This window comes from Sinocyclocheilus rhinocerous, unplaced genomic scaffold (assembly GCF_001515625.1).
Source record: "Sinocyclocheilus rhinocerous isolate Xijiao unplaced genomic scaffold, SAMN03320098_v1.1 scaffold185, whole genome shotgun sequence".
In the NCBI taxonomy this organism is placed as follows: Eukaryota; Metazoa; Chordata; class Actinopteri; order Cypriniformes; family Cyprinidae; genus Sinocyclocheilus; species Sinocyclocheilus rhinocerous.
In genome coordinates, this window is record NW_015662163.1 from 2,842,779 (window position 1) to 2,865,098 (window position 22,320).

Here is a 22,320-nt window from a genome sequence, read left to right on the forward strand (position 1 = left end):
ACAGATAGATAGATAGATAGATAGATAGATAGATAGATAGATAGACACGAGACATAGAACGAATGAACAAATGATAGATAAAACAAGAATGATAGAAAGAACGATAGAACGATAGATAGAACAATAGAACAGAAAAATGTTAGAATGATAGAAAGAACAATAGAACGATCAATAGAATCCCATATCCCAGAAAGATAGATAATATCCCATATTTATACAAAATAACTGTCAAAAAACATTTTTAAATTCAAATTCAATTATAGAAAATAGAACGACAGATAGACAGAACAACAGGTGATAGATATATCCCATATATACAGATAATATCCCATATTCATACAAAATAACTCAAAAAACATTTTTAAATTCAAATTCAATCATAGAAAAAAGAACGACAGATAGATAGACAGACCAATAGGTGATAGAACGATAGATAGAATGATAGATTTACCATATAGAAACTCAATTCAACTCGAAAACGTAAAGGGAACCCTTTATTCAATGTATTATTATTTTTCAATGCTGATTGATAACCTTCACTAGAAACCTCCTTGGATGGAGGTGTGGAATCTCTGAACTCATTTAACCCTGTAAGACCCAAATTTAGAAAAACACTGTGAAAAAATTATTTCACCATTTATATATTGTTGTGGGAGGCCTCTAATGCAGAAATAAATGAGTTTGAAATTTTTTTTATTTTTAGTAAGATTTTAGTGAAATGTTGTAATCTTACAACGTTGGGCCTTTGGGGTAGCAGAATTTCAGTCTGAACAAATCTAAAGATGATCTAAGGGTTCATTTGCAGGGTATACTGCGCAAATTTTGTCTCAAAAACTCTAGCGCAATGTTGTAAAATTACAACCTTGACATAACAAGCTCAAAATCTAATTTAATCAAAGTATTTAACAGTACCTTAATATCTGCGTGATCTACACATATTACTAATCACAGAAAAAAATATTTTAGGCATTATACTTACTTGCATACTGGTTTATCCAGTCCAATAAAAAGAGGTGAAGTCCCTTGAAGCAAGTGTGCAGGTTGTGTAAGTTTATGGCCAGGTAAACAGACCTATTTACAAAATATACCACCCAACAACATTGTAGGACTGAACAATAGGACCTACTAATTGTGTAAATGTGATCTTAAAGGCTAAAAAACAAGTACAGGTTTATTTTAGTGGAGCTAAAACTGACGCTGTAATATTACAACAGTGGGCCTTACAGGGTTAAATAGCTCTCTGCCGTGATGTAGCAGTGCACACTGGGCTTATTTGAGTTAACTGATCCCATTCCAGAGTCCAATGTTCAGCGCTAACCTGTTCATATTCCTCTAGTGAGGAACTGAAAAGTTTAGAGAAAATACATTTTTCATAAGGCCTCAATGACTGAAGGACACACAAGAGATATAATGAGGTCATAAAATGTATACAACGCCTCCATTTATGTACCAAAATCAGAGACATTTGTTAAAACTCCACAATTTTTGGTTCAGTCGATAAAACGAAAAAGAAAAAAGGAGAGAAAGAAGAGAAAATATAAGCAGAATTAGTCAAGATATTTGCATTCTGGACCTCAGCCAACACCATGACCATCTATAACAAGTAATCATCTAACCTTAATGGGCAAATGTTTTAAAGAGCGGTTCCATCGCATGGTTCGGCATGACTGCCTATTAATATTGATGAGCCGTTGTGTAACCTCATTACTGTCTATATAAAAATTTTAAAATACGCTTGTTGTGAACCATAGGGGAAACGGCATGCAAAAGTTTGGGAGGTAGGAAGCATCTCTTCACACGGAGAAGAGCGAAACATGATGTGCTCCAGTGTGGGATGAGCAGCAACCTGACTGACCTCATCAAACAAGCTATCGTGTTAGACTAGAAACGTGAGAACGTTTCTTGCTCATTTAGAGCTGAAAATGCACTGCTTCTTTTAAAGCCTCTGGCTTGTTTATCAGTTTTGTTTTTCTTTCTGTTTTTGTTTGTGACTTGATTTGATTCCTACTATACACATTTTAACATACTTTTACTCTACAATTTACTAATATCCTCTTACTCTTACTAGGCTATTGAAAATTTACTTTGATAACCGCAAAACATAATAATACAAGTTAATACAAAAAATTATGATACATTTATGTGGGGTCTCGGTACTCTAATATTTAGAATCATAATTAATGATAATTCAAACAATTCTATATCTTTTTTTGATACTGTAGTAGATAGATGGAGAGGACTCTTTCTGTTACATCGATACGGCAATAGGTGGCGACAAGCGACGTAATGAGTACGGTGGCCGAGAGAGCTCAATGCGCTGCAACTTCAGAAAACGCATGCAAATAGAAAAAGCACCCAGCAAATTATGAAAACATCTTCATCAGTTTGACAGCACGTGCTGCAAATACTCGCAACACAACCAAATACAAAACACGCTGCAAATCCTCACAACACAACCAAATACAGAAACGCGCAAGTAGCACAAACCACAACAAAATTACCTCAACAAAATTAAAATTAACTATGTTTTTGTTTGTGTTTTGAGTATTTGCAGCATGTTTCTGTTCTTGCAGTGCATTTCTTTATTTGTTTGAGTTGTGAGTAGCCTATTTGCAGCGTGTGTGTTGTCAAATTGATGAAGATATTTTCTTAATTTGCAGGTGTTTTTTTCATTTGCAGCGCGTTGAGCTCTCTCGGCCACCGTAAATGAGTGAATGACTGAATCGTTCATTAAATCGAACGCTGATTCACGAATGATATGAAAGTGAATCGTTAATTCAAACAGGAACGAAACAGCAATGAAGTAACACTATCGTTAACGGAGCAAAAACAGACAAAGTAACTGCTTTTAAAACTTGCTCAATGCTATCGTCTTTAACATTTGTTTTATAAAAGCCATATCATCATAACTTCTCAGAAGCTCTATGTGACGTCGAGTTACTAATGCTTTTGAAATAGCAACGAGCGCACACATCGCATCTTTATTGTTTTTTCTCTTTATTTACATAAGTGACAATTGTCTAAAATAAATATATTTAATAGAACTTTACTAAAACTGGAAAATGAACATATTATAAACAACAGCAACAGGAAATTTAAGATTAAATTGCACAAATGCCTATGGTATTTTGGAGGAAACTATATGCTACTGTGGTAATTTTTTGTAAAGTTATCTCAGCAGTAGCTTCTACTTTTCTGGCCAACTCTGAAACTTTGTTTTGAGCACTTTATGTTACCTTTTTCCTTGCGATGTATAACTAATGCTGTAGAGTTCCTCACTGGTAAATTGCTTTGGATAAAAGAGTCTGTTAAATTAATAAATGCATCTAACACAGAAGAATTTTCAAGCAGGAGGTTTTAGTTCATTAGAGTGTGTTATAATGAGTGTCAATGCTGAAATCTAAATCTAAATGTTTTGCTGTTTGTCATCAGTGCAGATCCTGTTAAAAATCTGTTCCTCACTTATCTATTGCTCATCTGCACACGGTGCTCCGTTCCAAACAAATGTTGCTCATTTTCATTCAATGATTTATAGCTGCAATTTTGGTTTATTTTAATAAAACATTGAACCCAGGAGACTTTGCATGAAAGGAAAAGTTTACTTCTAACCAACAATCTTAGACACGACCAAATTTAATGAAATATATGTTGCATTCCTAAATTGACTAATATTATTACAAAAAATATTACTGAAAAATATTATATAAAAATTTGTGTCAATTTAACATTCATTTAGTGTGATTCCTACTAAATGAATAAAGAATAAGAATAAAAGGTAATTGTGAATTTATTCAATTTTTCTTTCAAATTCAGGCTTTTCTCGCAATTCTGGGTTTATATCTTGCAAATTGCGAAGAAAAGTCAGAATTGTGAGAAACCTAAAAACTTCATATTATAAATGCAGAATTCCGAGAGAAAAATTGTGAGATAAGTCGCAATAACTTTTTAATTCTGTGGCAGAAATAAAAAAACTGAATTGCAATATGTAAACTCAAAATTCTGAGAAAAGTCAACAGAAGTGCCAGTTATTCATTGTGAGAAAAAAAGGCAGAATTGTGAGACATAAACTCAGAATAGTGAGAAAAGGCAGAATTGTGAGATAAAAAGCAATCACCTTTTGTACTTTTTCATCCTGTGGCAGAAACAAGCTTCCATAGCTTTCTCATCTAACACCACCTGACTTTCTAAAACAAAGTGTTGCCCATCTACAGTATTTATATTAAAGTTGGTTGCACAGAAATGCAGTGGAAATCATTATGAAGTCTGGTGGCGTGCTTCAGGGTTTCTGTTTTTGATTGACCTGCAGGAACGTCTGGTCCCACTGTCTGATCAGAGACGCTGCAGTCTCCAGTGGCTCTGAGCGGTATGAACTTTACGATGGTGAGAGTCTAAATTCTCTTTTGTGCTGGGTAGAGAACACAGAGACAGATAACGCTTTAAAGTCGGGCGCACAGATTGTGCTGTGCAGGCACCAGAGAAGTACTGAACTGGTGGTACCTGCTGATTGGTCGCCATGGGCGTGTTAAAAAAAATAAGACTCTTGAAAACAAATCAGTGCATGTTTGCAGGGACGTCATGCATCTATTATTTTGAGGCAGTTCTGGCTCACTGGATGCCCTAGGCGAGAGAAAACATGACCTAAACAACTTGGTAGTTCAATATATATGTGTAAGACATGATCATATATTAGTAAAGTTGCTTGCAAGAGGATAAAATTCAGATTCTGAGCTAATATACTGTATTATTGTGTTTAATAGACTAAGCTAAGATGCAACTTAATTTGACAGCCAGTGATCATGCAGTTTCAGTGTATAGATAAGAGCAGCTTTGATATTTCCATACTAACTTTGTTCCACAGAAAAAAGTCATATTTGAAATTCACAATGATTACGCTGTTTATTTGGCTAGGAACTATACTCTCATTCCGGCGTAATAATCAAGGAACTTTGCTGCCGTACCATGGGTGCAGCAGGCGCAATGATATTACGCAGCGCCTGAAAATAGGCTGACTTCCGTCAACATAACCAACGTGACCACCTTCTTGCACAGGGAGTGTGCTGGGGACTATTTTCAGGCGCTGCGTAATATCATGGTACGGCAGCAAAGTTCCTTGATTATTATGCCGGAATGAGAGTATAGTTCCTAGCCATATCGGCCTAGAAAATCTCAACTTTTCATTTTCCGTCAGTCTTAGTACACTTGTAACTACAGAAGAGTCAAGTTTTAAATAGGAAAAATATAGAAACTCTTTGGTCATTTTTGAGCGAGATGCTAACGGTCTAATCAGATTCAATGATCTATGCTAAGCTACAGCTAAAAGTGCTACCGCCAGACCCGGAGATCGGCTGAATGGATTCGAAAACGGTAAAACTCAACTGTTTAACTCCAGGGGAGTTGGAAAATGAGCCTATTTTCAAAAATAGTGGAGTGTTCCTTTAAGATGTGTACTCTTTTGTGCACATTATAAAATCCTTATTGATCACAGCTAATCCTCTCAGTTATGCTTGCAGATCTAAAAAAAAGCCTGTCTGAATGTCCCTTTTAATGTCTAATGGTAGGGTAGGCTAGGCTAATACATGACTGGATGCCAGTACGTTCGCTAACAAATAGTTGATGACAGTCTTTGCATCAACAAGGGTGCTCGTAATGACCGTCGGTGATGGCAATAGAAGAGTGAGAAGTGAAAAAATCGATCCTTTTATCTGCTGGAATCTCTAATAATCATTGAGACCTCCTCTGGCCACTAATCAAACACCATTAGCAGTGACGTGAATAAGGCTCTTTCAGCACTAACAGCGCTGTAATGAAGATTAAATGACAAGCGCAATGTGAAGCAAACAGCCGAGATTTAACCGCCAATCAGACAGACCCAATAAATGCCTCAAGCCACTGCGCTTTTGCTTCTTAGGACATTGGCTGTTTGATAATCTGTCTTTTCTTTCCTTCACAAGGCACAAACACAGACTCGTAAACATAATCATATACCTGAACGCTGGTCAGTGTGGTGTACTGGTAGGCTTTGATGACCAGGTAATTGGCCTCTATATCAATCAATCCCAGAATCATGTACTTCCACCATCTTCTTTTCAGTATCGCCAGCAGATTCTCTTCTCCTGTGGGAAAACATGCAGGTATTCACTTATTAAGACAGTCTCCTGTGGTGTAATCCATTTTACACAATCAATACAAACTTATTTGTACAAACTGTTTGGGAAAACGATCAATCGGTTGAAGTGGTTTGAAGTAAAGCAGGGTGAAGCCAGCTATTAAAATCATCCAAGTTGTTTAATGCAGTTTAAATGAGCAGAACATAATCCTGGATCAACCTTCTTTTGCTGGTCATTCCTATAAACCCTTGTCCTCAGATTTTAGGGTTAGATTAGATTAGAGTAGATGGTACTATATAATAAATCAAAAACTACTCCAAAACAAATACATCATTTTTGTATACACTACTGTTCTTAGGGAGAAAATTCTGCAGTGAACAAACTTATTCTTGACATATTCTAGAAACGTTTAATGGACAATGGATTGGATTTTTGTAAGCCCTTATAAGTTAATTGATTCATTAGGCCTTTTCAACATGTCAAACTCTCAGGGTGTTGTGCTTGAAAAAAGCACTGGCTCCTCTACGCAGCAGACCAAGAATCAGAAAATAAAGATAATTGCTCTAATCTAATCTAACACAAAACAAATGCTTTGTTCTTGCAACTTCCACAGTCTTCAATTTAATTAGGAAATGAAAGTTGAGGACAACTGGTAAAGTCAAGAGAACATCTGCAGACCAAAAAAGAAAGAATATTGAATGAGCTGCTTGCAGAGCAGCAGAATATAAAGCAAAACGTATGTCAAGTGTTAACTTTCATCTGTGTGCTGTGACTGTAAAAACTATACTGTATGTTAAGAAGTGAACAATTTAATAAATTTTCTACTGAGATTGTGTGACAGACACAGGTATAAGAAATTATAGTGTAATTAAAGGGAAGAATGGATTGTACAAAGTCATGATCTAAAAATTAACTATTAATTAAAAATATCCATTAACTACTTTCAGTCACTAAACTTGATTATTAATAATCAAAGTCAGTAGATCTCAAACAACCTAAACATGACAAATAAAATAGACTCGGGGTATTAAAAAAAAAAATCTATTTTTTTTTTTTCAATTTATTAGGTGACATTTTCTGAGATCTTAAAGCACTATAATGCATTGCTTTGTAATGCATGTTAATGTTACGTATCCGGTCCATGAACTTCCGTCTGCTAGCCATCAGAGGTCACCCTTTCCATTTTCATTGACTCTCGCACGACACACTGTTGCACATCACCCCGGACTACATATCCCATCATTCATTGCACTGATTGCACACAGCACTGATTGCACACAGCTGTTTCACTGATTGCACACAGCACTGATTGCACACAGCGGTTTCATATCACTCACTCACTATTTAACACTCATTCTGATCCCTTCCCGCTGCCGAGTATTGTATGCTCTTATCGCCAGCAGTGATAGCTACTCTACAGAGCCCTCGTTAGCTTCCTAGCCTAGCCTAGCCTAGCCTAGCCTTGCCTTGCCTTGTCTGTTCTCTCCTTTTCTTATCTTTGCCTGTTTTCCTGGAGTTATCCCTTTAGTCTTGCCCTTTTGATTCTGTTCGCCGTTCGTTGACCTTCGCTAGCCCTAGGATTATTCTTGTGTCTTGCCCGCCATATACCTGTTTGCCATTGTTCGACCCTGCCTGTGTTTCTGACCTCTCTGCTTTAATAAAGCTTGCACATGGATCCGCATGTCTCACGTCTTGTCAGCCCCGTAACAGTTAATATGTTTCAATACCGGCTGATTATCTTTATTCATTCTTTCCTATTCAGTTTCTAAAACCTGTATAGAACCCTCATTAACTGAATTAACAACAGTAATTAAGCTTTTAAGTGTGACTGTTAAATGGCTTCAAAGAATAAAATGAATGAAAAATGACATGAGATTCTCATAAGAAAAGGTGAAATGAGATGTTACACACAAGGGCAGATCTAATTCAATGCCAATGACAATCAAATCCTGCAGATGTCAAATCCTTTCACAAACATGTAAAGAAAAAGCATGTCTCCCCAAAGGTAATCAAACATTTTAATATAGATTACAGTAACCGGAGACCATAATAACATTTGCGGATGCCTCTCACTGGGGTCAGATTTGACAGTCAGGAGAAAAGTAATCTGCTTCATCTGAAAACAACAGAGCATAAAAGCACTGGAAATACGATAGAAGCAGCATGTAAGATCTAAAATCTCTCAGAAGAGAGAGTATACAGTGGTGTGAAAAAGTGTTGGCCCCCTTCCTGATTTCTTATTTTTTTGCATGTTTGTTTAATGTTTCAGATCATCAAACAAATTTAAATATTAGTCAAAGATAACACAAGTAAACACAACATGCAGTTTTTAAATGAAGGTTTTTATTATTAAGGGAAAACAAAACCCAAAACTACATGGCCCTGTGTGAAAAACTGTTTGCCCCCTAAACCTAATAACTGGTTGGGCCACCCTTAGCAGCAACAACTGCAATCAAGCGTTTGCGATAACTTGCAATGAGTCTGTTACAGCGCTGTGGAGGAATTTTGGTCCACTCATCTATGCAGAATTGTTGTAATTCAGCCACATTGGAGAGTTTTCGAGCATGAACCGCCTTTTTAAAAGGGGGCCAACACTTTTTCACACCACTGTATATGCGCAGAAGTTGTGCCCGATACAATGCAAATTATTATAAAATATTTGTATGATTTAGTATAGAGGTCTGCATTGCAATGCAACTGCAGGACCCGACCAGATTTTTTGCGCCACGGGATTAAATTCCCGAATAAAACGCGGTACCGGTCGGTAACTCTGGTGTAATTTGAATTCATATAAATTCAAGTCAAAGTCAATAAATTCAAGATTCTTGACAAGACGAATAAAATAGCATAGCCTACAATTTTGTGCAGACTACACTTTTATTTGTTAGCCGATCTCTCTTTCTTTTCATGGACTAAAAAAATAGTCCCGCGCAGACCTCTACTGTGAGGCATGTACAGGTGCATCTCTTGCGGGAGCGGGACTAAAAAAATAGTCCCGCGCAGACCTCTAATTTAGTTTATCAATTATATTTTTATTTAGTTACACAAGAATATCATGCAAGCATACTTCCGATCTGTGTGATATTTTAAAATAAAATAAAATAAAATAAATGTCCTCTTTGAACTACAAATGGAGATATTGTGCAGAGTGTTCATGCTGCTTTTTACACACAATTGAACAAAACTCACACAGAAAAAAAAAAATCATAATGGTTTCAAATGACGTGGACCAAAATGATGTCAGAATTTTCTTTGCTGAGTACTTGCTCTCTGTCCCTTTCAGCTTTATAGGGATATATGACACTGAACCGTTCTCCATGAGGCATATCATTTTTGCTTTCGAATCATATCTATTCCTACCTCCCATTCGGGAGAATGTTAATGGTGTGTGCCATTATATCGACTTTAACGCGATGACCACAGGCAGCAGCTGTGACAGAGATGTCATCATAGTGCTTGTTAAAGGGACTGACTGCGGAGAGCGTGCTGGTCGAACAAGGAAGGGAAAATTACTCTTAAAGACAGGTCATTCTGAGAGACCATATTCCCGGAGAGCACTGACAAATCCCACCGAGTTTCTAAAGATGGATCTCTAGACAGACGACTCTTCCTCACACTGGCAGTGCGGAGCCCATATGTCCTCAAAGTTGCGAATGAGACTGGATGCTGGTTGGTCTCAGATTTTCAGAAAAGGTGATGTGAAAAATCCAAGATCCATAAAAAAATTTCTTTTTAATACTTTGTATTATAAACATAAAATTTACTTTGTAAAATGAAAATGCATTAAATGGATCAAAAGTGACAGTTTTAATGTTACAAAAAAAATCTATTTCATATAAGTGCTGTTCTTCTGAACTTTCTATTCATCAAAGAATCCTGAAAAATAGATATAATAGGTAAACGTAGTATTACGGTTTCCACAAAAAAAATATTAAGCAACACAACTGTTTTCAATGTTGATAATAATAATAAATGTTTCTTGAGCAGCAAATCAGCATATTAGAATGATTTCTGAAGGATCAAGTGACACTGAAGACTGGAGTAATGATGATGAAAATTCAGCTTTCAAAAACATTTTTAAAGTCTTACTAGCCCCAAACTTCGAAACAGTTGTGTATTGAAATATATAAATGTATGCATTCAAACATAATATTATGTACATTAAACATTTATTTTATACTCTATCTATCTATCTATCTATCTATCTATATATACACACAGAGAGAGAGAGAGAGAGAATAAATAGTATGACCCAGCCAAGTATATATATATATATATATATATACAGTGTCTTGCGAAAGTATTCATACCCCTTCATTTTTTTTCATGTTTTGTTATGTTGCTGCCTTATGTTTAACTGCTTTAAATTACTTTTTCTCCCACATCAATCCTACACTCCATACACCATACTGACAAAGCAAAAACAGAATTGTCACAACTTTGTAAATTTATTAAAAATAAAAAAACTGAAATAAGTACATTGCATAAATATGCATACCCTTAACTAAATATTTAGCTGAAGCACCTTTACAGCCTCAAGTCTTTTTTGTTCGATTCGACAAGCTTTTCTCATCATCATTTAGCAATTATCTGCCATTCTTCTCCTCACCTCTTCACCTCTCAAGCTCTGTCAGGTTGGATGGGAGCAAATGCACATTTTCAGGTTTCTCCAGAAATATTTTATATATATATATATATATATATATATATATATATATATATATATATATACAGTACATACTTATACATACATTTTTTAATAAAAATAGTCTCTTCTCCATCATTTGATGAAATACTAGTGTCATGATTCACTCACCCTCACATTTTTCCAAACCTGTATGAGTTTCTTTCTTCCGTTGAACATAAAAGAAGATATTTGCATGATCTTGCGTAACCAAACAGTTGCTTGTAGCCATTGATGTCCATAGTATGGGAAAAAATACTATGGAAGTCAATGGCTACCAGCAACTGTTTGGTTCAGCAGAAGAAATGTTTGGTTTGGAATAATATGAGAGGGTGAGTAAAATTTTCATTTTTTGGTGATAAATCCCTTTAATGAAAATAAAAGTTTACTGCCTGGTAGTAGTAGCTTTCAAACAGGAATCTGTGGTGATGTAGTATAAACCCCAAAGTAAAGCCTGAAGCCCTGAGGTAAAGGCATCGACGTGCATTGCATTAGTCAAAACAAAAAAAAGCTATACTCAGGAGAACATGAGGCACTTATTATAAAAGCAGCCGCTAAATCAATAAATAATGCAGAAATCCTACGTGCAGCACGTCTACATTTACTTTGGTGATTACTAAAAGCATTACAGAACTAACATGATCACTCCTGAGACTAAGGACCCTTCCAGAGACTCATTAATCTGTTCTCCTGTTCCAAAAGAAAGACTAATGCTTGGATGAAATGCCTTACTTGCAGGTGTACATCAGAAACTGTAGTCTGATTAATGAACATTATGCACAAATCATATGCACTAATCATATGGACTACATTTTTTCAGGACAGGATATTGTTCAATAATTCCTCCTTTGTGTTCTGCACAAGAAAGTCAATTGTACAGGACTGTAATGACATGAGGGTGAGTAAATGATGACAAGTTTCATTTTTTAGTGATCTATACCTTTAAGATCATCCTTAAAGAGCTAATATAGTAAATACTCTACAATCCCAAAAACTATATATAAAACAATATGCAGTGTGCAACACTGTTGTCAAACAACCTCATTACATTATATACTTCAGTTTGCATTTTTACTGTATAATAAGTGACAGCCAGGCCTACACAAATTTCTAAGGCCTCTAAATTATTGACATGATTAAAACATGAAAACTTGTTGTACACAATCTACTAGTCTACATGCTTTCTGTCGTCTGATTTATAGTTCATACTTTTATAGCAAGTAAAAGACCTTTTTCTTACCGTCCACATGTTCTATTGCAGTGAAATCCCTACTTTTATAATGCAAACCCAGTAATAACTTTTATATTGTTGGTAATATTTCAAAATGAACACTTACTGGACTGAAGCACCTTAGGTTTACTTGATAATCCATACATAATTTTTTGAAAAATCCTGTTAAAATGCGAGTATAAAATACATTACAAGCTATCAGAACTTCGTTTTATTTTAGTCGTACACACAGATAGTCAAAAAGTGAAGCTTAAGAAATAAGAAATATTTACATTGCCATATTGTTCGGTTTGGGCATATGAATGAAACTCATATATATAATATACAGTATATAAGCCATAAAAGCCTGATGTATCAAATATGCTACTCGCTCTCTTTTTTTTCTTTAGATTTTGTCTAAAGGCTCATTAAACTGTAGTATTAAAAATTGATTTTTGGATTATTATTTCAAGCTTGACAGGGCTATTTCAATTCTATGTAAAAATCCAAGCTAACATTGCTTTCATTTATTCATCACACTGTAAATGGGTGCTCAAGGTGCATTGTGGGATACAGTATGTGCCCGCATATTATAAACTGCACATTTTGGCAAATGTAGTAAGTAGGTCATCCGTGCTTACAGACATACCGTGTTTTGTCTACATTTAGACACTTTCACCTAAAGCGAAAATTATGGAAATGCTTTCAAGGTATACATTTTATCCGTAAGCATGTTGTTCGCTAGGAATCAAACCCATAGACTCACTCCAACAAAACCTCCAAAAAGCTGCATTGAATATATGTGTGTGTGGCCGTGAATGGCTTATTCACACTCAACACCAGCCGAGGAAGATACATGCACGCCCCATCATCATGTGGACACAGTTTATTGATTATCTGTCCATGGGGGGAACAGGATAGAGTCGAGGCGCTGTAGCAATGCAAACAATAAATCTCTTCCCTCACTCCTGCCAGCTCAACACTTCTAATCTGTGTCAGTAAGAAGGAGTGGATACAGCTGGCCTCTAAAAAGCCAATAAAGAAGCTTTCAGGGGTAATCATCAACGCAGAGGACAAAGCACTGACCTCACACATTACCCAGCAATCCTTGCACTCAATTTTGCAGGAGATAATGAAGACGGTGTGATGGATATATGCTGCAAACTGACTGCAAACACAAAGCGGAGGCCTCCTCCTAACCTACAATTTCAAAAGTATTTCAACAGGGCATTGAAATGCATCTGAAGGCACTAATGCAGATGGAATCACAGAATCCAGTAATAAAAATGGAATTTACAGTATAACACGGAATGTCACAGAATTTAGCAAAATACTGATGAATAAATCAAAAGTAGGGATGGAAACTTGATATGAACTTGATATCGAATCGTAATATGGACTAGTGTCTGTGAATATTAAACTGCAAAAAGACTGCTATTCTATATTTCATCTTCTACACTCTCAATTATTAAGGAATTTAAAAGTTTTTATTTCATGTTTTTATTTTAACAGTAAACCACTGTTTTTAAGCACTTGGACAAAAATGAAATGAATAGTTACATTTTCATTTGATTACATTTTAAAAAGGTAATTACATCTTTAATGATTTATGTTTTCATTTGATTACCGTTTTGATAATAAATTTATATTAAATCATAAATAAAGAATTTCTGAGAAAAAAAGAATCTTTATTGAAAACTTGTTATAAATTATTAAACTGTTAAAGTTTTATGTATGCAATTTATTAGATATGCTTTTTGACTATTAAAATATTTAGTTAAACCATTAAAACGGAATCTAGAAAAAAATTCAAATGGAAATGACAGAATTTGGGGAGAAAAAATAAAGCTTTCAATTGATGTTAATTGATGAATAATTGATGATTGATGTTTTAATTTATGTTAATTGATTAATAATTGATGATTGATGTTTTAATTTATGTTAATTGATGAATAATTGATGATTGATGTTTTAATTGATGTTAATTGATGAATAAATTGATGTTAAACTGTACAAGTCTCATGTGTTTTTTATTTTATTTAACCATTACATACCTGCAAACTCACAAGAGGTCAAAAAGGTGACATAGTTGTAAATATGACCCTTGTAGGGGGGTCTGGGGGCAAAAATTTTTTTTTTTGAGAATTTAACATGTAAATGAAGCGTTCTGGTGCACTCTGAAAACAAAATAAAGGAAAAAGACAACATATGCTTCAAGTAAAAAAAAGCACATTTATACCACAAACTTTTTGGACAGTGCAACTCTGTTGTCATCGGTGTTCATACTTCTCTTTGTGAGCAGTGGAGTAATTTATTTTTGCAAATTTTAACAAACTCCATCTTTTCACTGCAGAGGAAACAGAAGCTGCATCTGAAGTGGCATTAGATGTATTTACACAGACTGTTTAATGAAGCTAAATGAATGCAAAACCACGTTCATATTCGCGCGATTTTTTGCACAGCTCGTCAGTGAACAACGGCTCTGTGTAGTTAATGCTGCTCAATGTGAAAGCACGCACGTGATGGAGATTTACCGCTGATTACAGAACCGGCTTTTCTGACAAGATGCGCGTTAAATATCGCATGCGATTTATCGTGCAGCCCTAATTAAAATATAGCCTAATACAAAAATATTTTAATGAAAAAACAAAAATGGAATTCAGTAAAAAATAAAATGCATTTTATAGGGTCCTAAACACGTAATTTTTGTTAAACTTTTAGCCTAATAAATTATTGTAGAATTGTATAAGTTTGTAAAAACATATAAACGATTTTGTAAAAGATTACAATTAAATAGTCATGCTTTTTCATTACTAAATTTTAGAATTTAAACATTTAAAAACAAAATGAAATTATTCAGGAAGCATTTGAAACAAAAAAGCCTCATGTAGCAAATGCTGTATGTTAACAGTTTGAATTATGTGAACTCAAAATCATTACCATTCATTTCCATCATGCATCATAATTGGCTCAAGTTGATTCATTTTGAGATGCAAAACCCTTCTAAAACCTGATCCCAAGTTGTTTTCAAATCAAATGGATGAGACAAGCTGTGAAAAGATAAAACTGACTTTGTTGCAATCCACCAGGAAATCAAGCTCCGAAACATCTCAAATATAATTGCGATATCAGCGATTCAAAAGGCTCCTGGTGTCAGCTCTCTAGACGTGTGTAGACGGCAGCGTAAAAACAAAACGCAGCAGCGTAAAATCAATATCAGGGCTATCACATCAAAATGATTAATTAGCTTATTGAATGCAGCTCTGTAGGGGAGAGTAACAATTGCATGTTGTACAAGCTTGTAATGTCAGATGGCAGTGATGAATGTGAGGGGGCGGGGCTCTTCGCCGCCATGCCCCCACAGCTCAAGGCCAATAGGCACTGAGTAAATGGAACTCTACACCTGCAACAGAACCTGTCCTACAGTCTAGCTGTCTTAGCTTAACAAAACACCCATGAAGTCTAGGAGACTACAGACGATTTAGTTAATATGTTTTCATGTCATATTCAGTCATTTTAGTCTATATTCCTTTTAATGAAATGGTATACAGACAGTGTATATAAATAAACAAATACCTATCAGGCAATGCAACATTTTGTCACTGAAATAGTTTGAGGGTGGCTTTTAGGACAGCACTAAACTTTGAGGTATGAACAAAGCCAAAGCCGTTAAAAAAACAAGTGCAGTTTTCATACATGATTTCCTACCACTTCCCTCACAGCGACTGTTTTCAGCATTATAACCGTTATTGCCATGCACTCCTTTCTCTTTGCCAGCGTCCACTTGGCAGCCGTGGCGCAGCGCTGACAGATTGGTAAGAAGAATTCTGGCATGCAGATGCATTTGTTTTCTATTCCTGAAACAATAGGAGAGAGAGCCATATGCTGGGCAGACACGGTCCTGCTGGAACAACAGCTATTCGGACTCCGTTTGCGTCCTCGCACCGGGCAGACAGGCTGTTCTCATACACTAATGCTTCTCCCATGCTTTGGGAGGCTATTCTTTCATTTTTATCTTTCAACATCAGCAAACTTGATACTAATGCAGCTTACTTGATACAGTACGCTATCAAAAGACCATTTATACAATGAAATCAGTGTCTGAAAACTATATCTGAAACAAGCAGATGCATTAGAAAACACTATTCTTTTAAAATACAAAAGAAATACCCACTGGGATCAAAAAATGATAGCGCTTGTTCATTTTCAAAGGTTCTTCAAAGATTATAGTTAGCTAAAAATATTTTCATTACTTCAAATAAATTAACTAAAATATAATATAATATTATAATAATATAACATTTATCATTATTTAGCTTAACTTGATGTATTAAAGTAACACACTTTTTGAATAGATTAACTGAAATAAAATAAAAAATTATAAATACATTTATTTTATTACAGCTAGTTGCCAAGGCAACATTTATTATTTAAATTAACTGAAATAAAATAATTTTTATTTCATCTGGTTGCCATGGCAATAATGATTTTTATTTAGTTTAATTTAACATTACTAATAACTAATAATTGAACTAAATGAACTAAAATAAAATATAATAAAAAATTACATTTATTTTATTTCAGCTAAATAAAATAAATTTTGCCAAGGCATCATTTATCATTTTATTTAGTTTAGCTTGATGTATAAAAATAACTAGTACTTAAAACTAATTAACTGAAGTAAAATAAAATGTTTAAAAAGATTACTTTATGTCAGCTACTTTCCAATGAAACATTGGACATATGTATTAGTTTGACTTGATGTATTAAAATAACTAAAACTAAAAATGAAAAACAATTAAAGGGGTCATATGATGCGATTTCAAGTTTTCCTTTCTCTTTGGAGTGTTACAAGCTGTTCGTGAATAGATAAGATCCCTGAAGTTGCAAAGACTAAAGTCTCAAAACCAAAGATATATTCTTTATCAAAGTTAATAATAATAATATTAAATTAATAAATAGACAAATAGAAATGACAAAAACACAACATAACTAAACTACAATAAAAACAGAAAATATAAAAATATAAATAAATCCAAATATCTCAATGATACCAAACTAACACTGCCTCAGAGGTTTGGCTGGCATAAGCAATCGAAATCTTTCTAAATTTATTAAAAGTTAGACAAGGTGTATTTAATATTGGCTCTGATCAGCGGAGTGCAGTGTTCTGGAATTGCCATAATATGAATCAGGCTTAATAACGAACAGCAGAGCAAAACGCTGTCGCTCGAAACGTTTCTGTCAGCCATCAGCATTAGCCTCGAGTAATTAATAACTGCCTGGCCGCATTAGTACAGGAAACCACATTATGTCTCCACCGGTAAAAAGTGATGCAGTTTTGACTAGAAAAGAGAGAGAGACTGATTTCCCACCATACTCCTCCTCCAGTTCTGCAGCGCCGTGGTTTAAATCCAATTTGAACAGAACACGAGGGTCACGACTGCTACAAGCTACACAGAAGAGGTGAGAAGAGATGACGGGAAGGGAAGGAAATGAGAAAAGCAACTTTCACTTTACCGAGGCTATTGTACGCTGTCGGACTGTAGAAGATGAGCATCATTGTTTGGCCGGAGCTGGTGGACACGGGCCGTCTGACAGGCAGCTGCTCTTGTTGCCCTCTCGTTACCCTGAAAGCTCATGTTCCCTGCCCGCTTTCTGCAGCGTGTGGCCGTGTTTACCAAGCCAGCAGACACAACTCCTTGGTCACTGGAGTAGAACAAAGAGACTGCGCCAATTTGGCAGGAGCCGCCGACGGCTCGCTCAGAGCGGCGTGCTTGAAATAATGAGTTTGTACGCAGCCTTCGCGAGCAATGTTCGCATGCTTCAAAATACGGTTCAGCAAGGCTTGTCAATTAAAATGACGCATTATGGGTGTTAAAAAGTTGCTGCGAAAAAGTTACTATGACAAAAATTTGACAGAATGACCACTAAGGATATTGGAAAGTCACCCATTAAACCCCAAATGTTACCATCTACCTACAACGCCCTAGTAACCACTCAGAATACCCTAGCAACATCTTAGAAGCACTCAGAACACCTTAACAATCTAATCTAAACCTAGGTAATGTATATGCATATGTATGTATATGTATGTATATGTACGTAAATCAATGTGTATTTGCACCAATATTAAAAATATTGTATATAATATTTTTTCAATGTATTGTTACATATACAAAATATTTATATATTATTGTACTATATATATATAATTTATATAATTCATACACACAGACACACATGTATATTTTTAATGCAAATATTTAAAATATATATTATTTTAAATATCTGCCACAGTTCTTCTGGATTTAGACTGTCTCAGTTTGTTCTGTTTCTTCATATCATTCCAGACAGACTGGATGATGATGAGATCAGATCTGGCTGTTGTCAGACAAAAATCTCACTGGATTATTACAATTAATGGCAAAAATAAAATGTATTATATATATCAACAAACATTCATATAAATAATATGCATATATTAGTGTGCTATTTACACTTATATAATTTAATTTACACAACTCATACATACACACACACACACATACATACATACACACACACACACACACAATATATATATATATATACACACACACACATTTATACATTAAATGGACATGAAATATTGCTTTTTCATGGAAATATTCTATTTCAAATGACAAATATAGAGTTTAGCAGAATTATACAAAAATATTTGCTTGATTAACCAATCTGAATCATGCACTCTGTGTAATATTTATAGTCTAAAAGTATGAAAGCTCCTGGCGATTCCAGCACAGCAAAGATTTTCAACCAAAATCATTTACGGTCCTGTTTAGCCTTCAAAAAATGACTCCTCCATTAATGATCCTAAAGGAGCTTATTAAAACAACCTGATTTCTGTATAAAAAGAGTGTGTTAGTCAGGGAATCACATGTGATCTGTTATAAATAGACTGTGAGTTGGCATATTTCTCAGCTCAGAACACGACACTTTTCCATTTCTATTCTTAGCCTGCTGAAAGCGTGCCAGAAAACATTGTGTCAAAGCTTGCTGCTTGGACACGAGGCTCAACATGAAATCAATTAGGAAATAAAACCGGAGCACGACACCTGTAACCTGACCTGCCATCTAGACGTGAAGTAAAAATACTGAAAAATATGAAACGTATAATTACTACATCAACATTAAGACAGGGCTTATTATGCACTCCTATGTTTCATTTAGAACTATAAAATAAACAAAATAAATTTGTCTACATTTACTTAGTTCAGTCCATGCAAATTTGATGTTTTACAAATAAATTATACATAAATCATTTGTAAATATTTATAATATATACTAAACTAAATACAAGTGGATGTTCTAAGTTTACTTCAGGGAAAAAATGTGACAAAAGTAAAATATGATGCATTTATGCTTTTATTAAAGGGGTCATATGATGCAATTTAAATTTTTCCTTTCTCTTTGGAGTGTTACAAGCTCTTGGTGCATAAAGAAGATCTGTAAAGTTGCAAAGACTAATGTCTCAAATCCAAAGAGATATTCTTTATAAAAGTTAAGAGTCAACCACACCTACCAAAAAACGGCTCGTTCTAACAGTTTTTTTAACCTTAAACCGCATAAACACATTTCATTACACCAAATACACAAAATAATGTTCTTTTTAGCAACATCATATGACCCCTTTAAATAAAATATAAAAGAATAAGAGAATTTGTCTGTAATTGAACAATATAAAAATATAACAAATAAAAAATACAAGCATCAAAGGCAGAGCTCCTTTTTCTTTTTTTTTTCTTTTTTTAAAGGGGTCATATGATGCGATTTCAAGTTTTCCTTTCTCTTTGGAGTGTTACAAGCTGATTGTGCATAGATAAGATCCCTGAAGTTGCAAAGACTAAAGTCTAAAACCCAAAGAGATATTCTTGATAAACGTTAAGACAGGTCGTTATTGTTTTGGTATTATTATTATCATGATAATATGGTACGGTCATGTGACCTTTGATCACCTGGAGGTAGGCCTATAAAGAGTGGGATAGCAGTGTTGTTAATTTGTCTGATGAAGAGCCTGCGTGCTCGAAACGTCACATATGCTATGCGACAGTTTAAAAAAATATATATTTTTTTTGATATTTTGGAGCTTTGGTGTTGCCGACTTTACATCAAAAAATTTTCCAAGTGTTTGGCTAATCACAATGCACTGGGTCAGCTGGCCAATCAGAGCAGACTGCGCTTGTCGGAAGGAGGGACTTTGTAGAAAACGAAGCGTTTGACAGAGGCGGGGCATAGAGGACCTACAATAATGTACAGTATTTGAAAAATAATGCGTTTTTTGAACATTAAAGCATGTCAACATATTCTGTTACGCCAAATACACAAAATAATGATCTTTAAAAAAGCATCATATGACCCCTTTAAAATAAAAACAGCAATCTACACAGCCTAACTGACATATTTCTGAATAGAAACAGGCTAGTAGTTTTGAAAGTTTCAGAAGAGGTCACGCTCGAGACAGAAAAGAGAAATTTAATGGAAAAACTTCAAATAACCTTTTTCTGCCAGTCTCTCATAAAAAATGTATGTTCCTATGGTCTTATCATCACCTTGTCTTGCAGATAACCTCACGTTATGTTTCCATTTGACAGTGTTTTATTAAACTGCACAGAAACCTGGAGGAGCCGCCCTTACCTTGCCTGACTGCGAGTGTGGTGGTGTAGACCAGGAACAGCAGGATGTAGTTGAGAAAGCACTGGAACACCGGGGTGTTGGCGTGGTAATCATCCGCCAGGTATTTGCTGGTCAGGCCAATCCCACAGATGAGCAGTGATAAGACCTGGCCGAGGGCCAGCGTGAAGAGAAGTTCTCTGTGGATGGAAATCCAGGAGTCATTTGCATATCTCACAGATCCAAAGAAAACCTGTACTGTACTGTGTGACCTTAACCGTGACAGAAGGACACATTAAAGGAAAAGTTCAGCCAAAAACTATAGTTCTCTGAAAATGTACTCACCCTCAGGCCATCCGAGATATAGATAAGTTTGTTTCTTCATCAGAACAGATTTGGAGAAATTTTGCATTACGTCACTTGCTCACCAGTGGATCCTCTGCAGTGAATGGGTGCCGTCAGAATGAGTCCAAACAGCTGATAAAAATAATCCACTAGAAATCCACACCATTCCAGTTTATCAGTTAACATCATGTGAAGTGAAAAACTATGTGTTTGTAAGAAACAAATCTATTATTAAGTTGTTTTAACTTTAAACCGCCAAAACAGTCCATAATCCATAATAACACTTCCTCCAGTGAAAAAGTCCATCCTCTGTTGTCCTCTCACTTCAAAATCCACCAACATATTTGTTTACTGTTTTAGACTGTTTTTTTTCTTGTGAACGGCGCTTGATCTGTCTATTTCTCTCCTGATTCAGATTAGATTATTTTTTCACCAGAGAAAGCAATATTATGGATAGAGGACTCATATTTTAGTTCGAAACAATAGTTTGAAGTTAAAAATATCTTAATGATATAGTTTCTCGCTTCACAAGACATTAACTGTTGGACTGGAGTCATGTGGATTATTGTGGTGTTTTTATCAGCTGTTTGGACTCTCATTCTGACGGCACCCATTCACTGCAGAGGATCCACTGGTGAGCAAAATCTGTTCTGATGAAGAAACAAACTCATCTACATCTTGGATAGCCTGGGGGTTAGTACATTTTCAGCAAATATTCATTTTTGAATGAACTATTCCTTTAAAAGTAGAGAAAAGGGACCCAAGGATAAATCTCAAAAACCTTGGAGAAAAATGGGTTTGTAGAATAATGGTTCTTGATCCTTCTCATAAAAAGTGTCTAATTTGTCTAAATTTTACTGAGTGACAGATGAATTTGTGCTGTAAGTATTTAATTGGACGTACACAGGGACGCGGGAAGTAGGGGTGCTGAGGGGGCTGCAGCACCCCCTGTTTTCACATGGTTGCAAATGCAACGCCAAGTTTGTTCATTTAAATTTATTCAGTTTTAGCATTTAATAATTTATTTGTAATGATCTCTGAAATGTAAATTGTAAGTGGGCTATAATAAACCCATGTTTATCTTTATAAACATTATTAATTTTACTTGTGATGTTTTCTATATGGGATGATTAGCCTAATCCTCATGAACACATGACGCTGGCGCGTGGTTTCAGACATGAACCATACAGAATGCGAACAAGATTAACTTTAATACAAGGAGATAATGGCGCAAAAGCGAATTTCAGGTTTTTTTAAATGCCCATCCCAGCAAAAACTTTACAAAATCGGCATCCAAACAACACCAGCCCCAGCACGAGCAC

The 22,320-nt window shown here is 35.2% G+C and overlaps 1 protein-coding gene across 1 annotated transcript in view; it reads right to left on the reverse strand.

Annotated features, from left to right (window-relative positions):
* LOC107727669 (solute carrier family 35 member F1-like) overlaps nucleotides 1-22,320 on the reverse strand; it is a 95,157-nt gene that overhangs the window by 29,213 nt on the left and 43,624 nt on the right. Inside the window, exons 2-3 of the mRNA XM_016537622.1 lie at nucleotides 20,678-20,853; nucleotides 5,986-6,113 (exon numbers count right to left, since the gene is read on the reverse strand). Coding sequence (XP_016393108.1) covers nucleotides 5,986-6,113; nucleotides 20,678-20,853 — 304 coding nt within the window. The remainder of the gene's footprint in view (nucleotides 1-5,985; nucleotides 6,114-20,677; nucleotides 20,854-22,320) is intronic.